Source organism: Neophocaena asiaeorientalis, unplaced genomic scaffold (assembly GCF_003031525.2).
Source record: "Neophocaena asiaeorientalis asiaeorientalis breed wild unplaced genomic scaffold, Neophocaena_asiaeorientalis_V1.1 scaffold406, whole genome shotgun sequence".
Taxonomy (NCBI): Eukaryota; Metazoa; Chordata; class Mammalia; order Artiodactyla; family Phocoenidae; genus Neophocaena; species Neophocaena asiaeorientalis.
In genome coordinates, this window is record NW_020173381.1 from 122,922 (window position 1) to 132,024 (window position 9,103).

Genomic DNA, 9,103 nt, shown 5'->3' on the forward strand with positions numbered 1-9,103 from the left:
TCTTCAAAAAGACCATTCTCAAGGGAATTTAGCAGAGAAATTAACTAAACAGAGGCATAAACACAAAATTTGCCTGAACCACATCAATTTGTTAAACCTACACTTAGAATCTCTTTTGAAACAAGGCAAGTAAAATATGAATTTAAAAATAGAAAACCAGTTTCCTGAGCCTTGAAATATTATGCTTTGGGTGACAATTTATAAGAGAGCTATACTCCATCTTTGTAAAATTCCCTTTGAACACATTTGACTGGGATAGACCCACTTAAATTCCTAAAACCATTAGATGAGAGAAAAACCAAAATAGCAAAATATCCTCTGAGTTTCTAATTTCCTCAGTTACCCAGAAGTTGCCATCCTCTCTAAAGAGAGGACACTGTCCCCTCCCTGCCCCGATGAGCTGCCACAATCACAGAACTGTGCCCTTCCCAAAATGTTTGAGAGTGGCAGCCTCCGATGTGAAAGCATGAGGACATCTGCTGTGGCTGGGCCGGCCCTGTGGCCTCCCTGGACCAGGCAGTCACATATCTGTCTCACACAGCACTTACCAAAGTCTGGGTGATTCTGTGCCAAACAATACCAGGTGTGGGACATCAAAATTGCATGCAGTGCACATAGGGCTGTGTCACGTTAAGACTGGTGCCTTCTCAGTCTTTGTTCAACAAAGGTCCAAAAAATCTTGGCATCCAGCCACACCCAGGTCACCGTATTACCACAGCAATGACAAATATTATTCTGTATCAAATGCCCACCGGTGCATCACCTGGTGTCATGGGAATTAAATGGTCACCCACAAAAGACACAGAAGCACAAAGAGACTACTGCCAATGGTCTCTCAGAAGGAGGAAAGGAAAAGACAAGTGCGAGGGAGGGAGAGGGAAGAAGAATGGGAAGGGATGAGAAAAGAGACCTGCAGGAGCAGATGGACACTGGTCAGACCTGTGCCCCTGCTGCACGGTGGCTTTTTATTACGCAAATTGACCTCATTTTTCACCCCATGTAGAAAAGTCACTCAGCACCCCAAGTTCAAGATATCAATACAGAAGTTTTTATTATTTGCTCCATTCTCCAACTGCTCACCCTACCTGACACATAGGAGCAGCAAGATAAATATAAGTATCTCTGTTTCTCACCCAAGTCTCGCCTATAGGCAACCCCTAAGACTTCACTCTTTCTTCTACACCTTGCTGTGTGGGTTTCTACAAAGTTATGTAGTCAACGTACAGAATCTCATTTCCGTCTCTGTCTTCATCAGGGGGAGTTTTGTGTTGGGTATCTATGGAGGCATTATACAGTTGTTTGACTCCATACTAAGCAACTTTAAAGCAACCAGTTGCTCAGGTTTGGAAGGCCACTGGCTCTGCCTCTTACTAATGGAGTGATCTTGGGAATCTTATCCAACTTATCCAAATCCCATTTCTTCTTCAGCAAAAATATAATAATATTTACTTGACATGATTATTGAGACTAAGGTGGGGGTGGGAGGGAAATATATAAAATGCCAATGTCTGACAAATGCTAGGTACCACCCCCCTCTTTTCTTCTATAATATACATGTCTTTGACATGCATATCTTGCTTACCAAATTTGAGTAATATTATTCTAAAAAGGAGAAAACTCAAGGGCTTCTAATATTGTCTGAAATTATTATTATTATAATCTTATTTAATTATTTACAACCTAAAATTAGGCATCAATGCCTTTACTTATAGCTCTTGGAGAGAAAAACATCTTTCCTCTACCCATCTTGGGTTCTGGGCTGGGACTCTGTGACAAAAGACAGATTAACAAGAGAAAAGCATACACATTTATTTAACACAAGGTTTGCATGATATGGGAGGCTTCATAAGGAAATGAGATCCAAAGAAGTGGCAAAACCTAAATGCTTATATATTGGATTGAAGGAAGAAAAGCAATTGTGCAAAAGAAACTAAAATATGCGGAGACTAAAGGAAGATAAAAGTTATTTTGACAAGAACTGTTTTACAGAATTCTCTCAGCCTCAACTCCCCATCTCTGGAGACAATAATATGTCTTTCTTCCTGGTATAGGAAGGGCATCGTTCACATTGGATTTTTATCTCTTGTCTTCAGGAAGAAAAGGGAAGTTCAGAGTGCACTTCTTGTACCTGCTATTTTTCAAGTGCTTTTAGCTCAAAATAATCCTTATGCCAAAGTGGCATATTTTGGGGTAGCATATTCTGCCACTCTTCACTCTCATACAAAGTACAAAGCAAAAAACTCACAAATTAAAAATAAATCAAGCTACATAACTAAAAAAATTTAAATTAACATTAATTCCATGAGATTGATAATGTTGCTTTGGTGGCTCTAAATCAGTCTGCAACATAAATATGATACCAATGGCAAGAACACAGATTCTCTTGATTTAAACATTCCTTCAGTAGGGTGAGTCTAATGACTCCCCCTCAACCCTCTGCCAGTTTTGTAACTCAAACTACTGCCAAACCTCTATCAGTACAAAGTGATACTTAACTTACTATGGAGCAAATGCATCTTCTATGTATTATGTCTTTACGTAGTCTCATTGATGAGAAACAATTTCATTGATCTAAGATGCCTTTGATTTTTAGATACATCATTATTTTATATACCACTAAGAATGAAAAAAATATACTTCTATTTAAACTATGACACAATGCTAAGGTGCCACCAACTATAAGATCTATCATAACTTCAGAAATACTACAACTGGGGAGCAGGGGGTGGCAGGGAAACATCTATCTTATGATCAATGAATACAGTGGTGCTCACACTTAGTGCCATGACAGTATTTAACATAAACACAAAATTTGGCTCCCAAGTCGCCAGGTGACACTTGAAAATACAGAATATACTTATAATGAATTTCTTTAATGAAAACAGAACGCTTAAAAAACATTTATAGGAAATGCCTTAAACCCAGAAACATGTACATGTACTCCCAGAATTCCACCAACCCTACTTTGAGAAATACTTAGGCTTCATGTCTTCATGTCTGAACCCAGGCATTAGGAATGTTGTAAAAATTGATGAGATGGAATTGAGGAAACATATTCAGTTCTTAGAAGGGAACAAAGACCCTATTCCTCAGAGGAATTATTTTATCAGTTTATTTATTAAAATCCACTGGGCCAACAGGTACACGAAAAGGTGCTCAACATCCACTAATCATCAGGGAAATAGAAATCAAAACCACAATGAAATATCACCTCACACCTGTTATAATGGGTATCATCAAAATGACAAGAGATAACAAGTGTTGGAGAGGGCATGGAGAAAGGGAGCCCTTGTGCACTGTTGGTGGAAATGCAAATTGGTACAGCCACTATGGAAAACAGTATGGAGGTTCCTTAAAAGAAATTGAAAAGTAGAACTATCATATGATCCAGCAATCCCACTTCTGGATATATGTCCAAAGGAAATAAAAACAAGATCTTGAAAAGATATCTGCACATCCATAAGCATTGCATCATTCTTCACAATGGCTAAGATATGGAAACAATCTAAGTGTCTATCAACAGATGAATGGTTAAAGAAGATGTAGTACATATACCACAGCCATGAGAAAGAAGGAAATCTTGCTGTTTTCAATAACTTTGGAAAAACTTGTAGGCAATTATGCTAAGTGAAATAAGTCAGACAGAGAATGATAAATACTGTATGATATCACTTATATGTGGAATCTAAAAAAGACGAACTCAGAGAGTAGAGTGGTAGTTACTGGGGACTGGGGGTGGAGGAAATGGGGGGATATTGGTCAAATGGTACAAATTTCCAGTTATAAGATTAACAAGTTCTGAGGATCTAATGTACAACATGGTGATTATAGCTAGTAATACTGTATTATATATTTGAATGTTGCTAAGAGAGTAGATTTTAAATATTCTCACCCCAAAAAAGAAATAGTGATTATGTGACAGGATGGAGGTAGTAGCTAATGCTATAGTGGTAGTCATTTTGCAATATATATATATATATATATATGTATCAATCAACAGGTCATACACCTTAAACTTACACAATGTTATGTCAATTATATCTCAATAAAGCTGGGGAAAAATAACACTAGCGTATGGCAGAAGGACAGCTTAGAAAAAAAGATAAATTAAAAATTATCCACCCTGTCTTTTAGCTAATTAAGGGTGTTCACTTTTATCAATTGACTCCTATGTTCCAGCACTACTTTAGCAGTTTACCCACATTACCTCATTTAATCATATGATATAAGGACTCTTAGTATCCACATCTTGACAGCTCATCTATCATTTCAACACATCCTCCTTTTTGGTCTAAATATTTTCCCACTCAATATGTGGGAAACATATCCATATAAACCCCACCCATTCTCCCATTCTATCATCTCCTTCACTTCCAACCGAGCCTGTACCCAACATTTTTATTTTCCAACAATTACACAAAAAATCAATATACATTACAGATAAGAAAATACAGATGAGGGAAAAGATTCAAATATTAAATTCATGCACTGTCTTATTACTCATAGCCATTTTTCTTATTTTGGTATATAGCCTTATAGAAGTTTTAATGCATGTAAATATTTTATATTTCTCAAAAATGGAATACACTATGTATATGGTCATGTAACTGGCTTTTCCACTTAAAATATATGCTGAGGGCTTCCCTGGTGGTGCAGTGGTTGAGAGTCCGCCTGCCGATGCAGGGGACACGGGTTCATGCCCCGGTCCAGGAAATCAAGAGCTGAATAATCTTTCAATACCTTAATTTCTCAGCCAAGTGCCTATTTCAAGACACTTGGGTCATTCACAGTTTTTCACTCTTCAAAACAGTGCAAAGATGCACAAACTTGTACAAGCCAGTTATTTCTCCTAAACCAATTATATCTCCTAAGGACAAATTTGTATAAGTGGAATTACTGGGTCAAAGAACATGCACATCTTGAAAGCTTCTGAAACATGTATCCAAATGGATCTTGTACCAAGTATGCTCCCACCAGCACAGTTTGAAAGTGTCCCTCCACCCACACCTTCACCATACTCTGGGTTGGAAGAGAGGTGGATTTTCTCCAGTATGGATGCCAACAGCCCTCTCGAGGTTCCATAAAGACCCTGCCCCAACCAATCTTGTACAGGAAATCTGATAGAAGCACTAAAAATTATTATTTCTTCTATTATATTTTTTCATAATTCCAAAATAATCACTAACATATTCACTCCCATAGACACCAGAGTTGGACAAGAAAGAGGATGTTTTCCTATCAAATGCCCTCAGGACCCTACAATAAAATTGTCCCTCTCTGTATGTCCCCAGGATAGGTTCCAGCACTTCTTCATTCAAAGCAACTCTCACTTCCTTCCTCCCCTTGCCACTCCCATTGCCACCAGTGAAATTTCACGCCTTTAGCATCTATGCCTGAACTATGGTGGTAACTTCCTAAGTGGTGTTCCAATCTCCAGTGGCCAATCCTGTCCCCACCCCAACTCTGACCCATTCTGCACACAAGTCAGTCACATAATGTTCCTTTCATCCTGTCACTCCTCTGGTCACAAAAGGGTTTGGTGTCTCCCAGGGGTTGGTGGAATAATATACAGACACCTCAGTTTAGAAATCAGGGAACCTCCATGAATGGAACTCACCCAACTGCTAGACTGTATTTTCCATCACTCCCCTCCCCACACTTTATTCCACAGAGAAGGCACAGCCTCCTTCTTCTGTGGAGAAAAATTCCCACCTCCATGCCTTTCTTCCCATCACTCCTCCTTCCTCCAATGCCCTTCCGCCCTGTTTTTATCCCATCCTTCATGCCCAGTTCTACTTAAGCATCCGGAAGAGAGCACTGTTGCCTGCAGAAATAGGAAACAGATGGCCATGATTAGAGGTTCTCAGTTTTGTTAGTATCTTTTTGTTTCCATACATCTTGCCTCTCCAAATATATCATAAACTCAAGAACATAATTTTTTTTGCTGGTTAAAACACACAACTTTATTGATGAAACACAAGATTAACAAATGTAAACCAATACAAAAGTACAGCTTATTCGTGATTAGTTCGTTGTCAGTTTAAGTAGAGGAAAGAGTAAAAATATCTCAATCTAGGTAGCAAGATGGAATCAATACATGCTTTCTTTGTACAAGCTCTAGTATTCATCTGACATCCTTAAAATGGTCTAGCCTAAAACCAACCATCACAACCAGCATCACTGTTGATATGTGATATTCATTATTCCAAAATAGCAGCTGAAAGGATCTCTTTGACATATAAGCACAGTGAAAAGCAAAGAATTTACAAAATGCATTGTTCCCAAGTGCAAACTAAAAAAATTACCTCAGTATTTTTTTGGACAGACCCCCAGTTAAAGTTTGGTCAATACTTTTAGGACTTTTACTTTCACGACCAGATCACTGTGATTTGCTAATGCTTTGATTTTCTTAACACACACTCCAGATTCTTTGAATAAGAAAAAAAGTGAACTTCTGCTGAATTCTTTCCTGGATGAGGCAAGCCCTTCATTTTTTATGTTGTCATTTATATTCTCAAATAGGGTAAGGATATTAAGAAGAATCTCTCTGTCCCATTCTTTATTAAAGAGGGAAATCAATTCTGATGGTACTTTACAACTGACCAGCTCTCTTGTCATGGCTGGATTTTCAGTAAAGTTTATGATTAGTTTCATAATCTGAATCTTGGTGAAGTAATTTCCCAGGAATAACAAAGCAAAAAAGTCTGGAAAAGAATAGGAAAGCAAATGTTGGTAGTGATTTGTCACAGTCATGTTGGTTAACAGCCTTAGACCAGCCATCTGCACAGCTGAGTCCAAACGACAGATCATGGTGTCATCACACACTTGACTGATATATGTCTTAATCTTGCCCTGATTTTCCGCATTCACACTCAAGTTATTAAGGGCATTGTACGCCTTTTCCCTAATAATGGGATCTTTCGTTTTTATCAGTTTTGCAATAATTGGGAGACCACCCAATTCACGAATGGCATTTTGGTTAAATGAATATGCTGCATTGTTACCCAGAGTGACCAAGGCTACTTCCTGAATAAAAGGATCGCTAGTTCTTTCTAGGATGTTAAGGACCTTTTGAAGGTCAGTAGCACCCAGAATATCATCAATTTTATAGGGAAAGTTGAACTTGCCCCTTCGAACAGGCCATGATGTAGCTGGAGTCCTGGCGCTCTTACCTCTGGTCCTTCCCTTGGACTTGCCACTAGTCCTGCCCCCAGCCCTAGCTCCATTCCTCACAGGGTGGCAGCCTCCACCCCTGACTCCTGGGCAGGGTAAACCAGGTGTAAGGGTCCTGGTTCCGGAGATGGTACCCAACCTGGCCCCTTTGCCCGCCTTTGCACTTGCCTGTTCCTTCAGGGTGCTGAAAAGGGCCCTGGCCTTGGCCTCTAGGCCACCTCCACTCTGGGCCTTCAAGTGGGCCTCTGCCTTTACATCAGGTCCACTCCTGAGTTCCACGGACACCTCAGCCTTGGCCTTTGAGTCACCCTGAAGTCTGGCTCCAGCCCCTGCCCCAGCATTAGCCTTAGCTCCTTTCCCAGTCTCTGCAATATCGCTAGATTCCTCCTCCTCATCGTCATCGTGGTCGTCCCAGATTTTCTCGCTCTCATCTCTTCCCCAGGTCAGTCTGTACACGCAGTAGCAGGCGCCAGCGCCGATCACTACACCAGCGGCCAAGCAGCCAGCTTCCCGAGTTCGGCCCATGCTGCCACGAGTGTCTGGAGGGTTTGCTCTGGCCAGAAGAGTGCTCCCAAGTCAGGGGGCAGGGGGAGGGGGCTGTGGAGTCTTCAGCTACAGCCAGCAGGCTCTGCTGCAGCTACAGATACTGGGGGACCTAAGAATGAAAGAAAGATTTGAGGCTTCAGTCTCCTCCTTCTGTGCCTTTGCATGCAGACAGACTGAACTACAGACCTACAAAGAGACAAAACAAATGGGGACATGGCAGGGACTCAAGGGTAGATCACTGATCCCTTTTTTTAATCAGGAAGGTAATTTTGAAAATTTTCCCCACCTCCAGATTCTCCAACCTCATGTTCAACCACCCCACCCCAGTATGTTAAATTTAAGATAGCTAATCAGTTCCCTACCTCCCCTGCCCCTCCAGATGTCCTGGGGGCAGTGGCAGCCCCACATACACCCTCAGGGGTCCAGGCAGTTTCTTCTTTCTATTTCTTGCCTAGAAGTACACTGAGTCCTGCAAACCTGCATACAAAGCGGTGGGGGGAGTGGTGCTGAGAGCTCCTGGGACAGACAGATGAACCTCATCCGGGACAGGACACACGTTCCTCAGCGGAATCACTGGCCCTAGTCCCGCGGAGCCCAATATTTCCCACGTTCGGTTCCCCCGCTCTCCTCACTGAGCTGCGGCTTTGAAGTTCATTATGAGCCGCCCCCCCGAGTGGTGGAGGGAGAGTGTCTAGAAGCCAGACAGGCGTAAAATGCACAGAAGTCTCGAACTCCGCCCTTGCCTCCGCCACCCCCACCAACCCAGAGGTACCAGGATACTCCTACCCCCACCCATTATATCCACGGCTCGGGAGCAATTTCCTTCCTCCCTCATCTCGGTTTCCGCCTCCACCTAACCTAAGGACTGACAACTCTGGTACCAAAGAGTAATTTGGAGAAAGGTCCTCCCCACCCCCACCCCAGGACTCTCGTGACATCTTCGTCCTCCCAGCCACTTCTTTCCGTGCAGAGCACTTTCTTTTGCAAGCTCCAAAATGGTCCAGAGAGGAGAGGAGGAGGGGTATGTGGGGGAGGTCCACGGGCCCACTGGAGTTTGCAGTCTTCACCATTCTCCAGCCCAGGGATCCCTAAATAGTGCCACCATCTCACTCTGACATACTTGTTTCTGGACAATTTTCCTCTTCTTCCTGCTCCTAGAGTTGGATTGGCCTTCAGCCGCAAGATCCAAAGACACAGGCGACAGGGCAGAGACAGACTGCTAGGCAGACAGAACAGCACTTCAGACAGTCCCAATACCAGCCTTTCCGAATCCAAGGTCCTGGTTGTCAAACGAATTTCACCTTTTGGTCTCTCACCCTATCCCCACTTCTCAGGACTCCGCTAACAGCAGCCCTCTTCAAGCAAGGGCGTCCATCCACCCCCT

The 9,103-nt window shown here is 42.0% G+C and overlaps 1 protein-coding gene across 9 annotated transcripts in view; it reads right to left on the bottom strand.

Annotated features, from left to right (window-relative positions):
- Positions 1-5,935: 5,935 nt before the first annotated feature.
- Positions 5,936-9,103, bottom strand: part of ARMCX1 (armadillo repeat containing X-linked 1) — a 4,243-nt gene continuing 1,075 nt past the window's right edge. For 3 of the 9 annotated variants that reach the window (XM_024746561.1, XM_024746558.1, XM_024746562.1), the window contains exons 3-5: positions 8,840-8,998; positions 8,082-8,196; positions 5,936-7,828 (exon numbers count right to left, since the gene is read on the bottom strand). In XM_024746561.1, coding sequence (XP_024602329.1) covers positions 6,334-7,698 — 1,365 coding nt within the window. In that variant the 5' untranslated portion in view covers positions 7,699-7,828; positions 8,082-8,196; positions 8,840-8,998 and the 3' untranslated portion in view covers positions 5,936-6,333. The remainder of the gene's footprint in view (positions 7,829-8,081; positions 8,197-8,839; positions 8,999-9,103) is intronic. The other 6 variants (XM_024746563.1, XM_024746559.1, XM_024746560.1 and 3 more) reach the window with 4 other exon arrangements.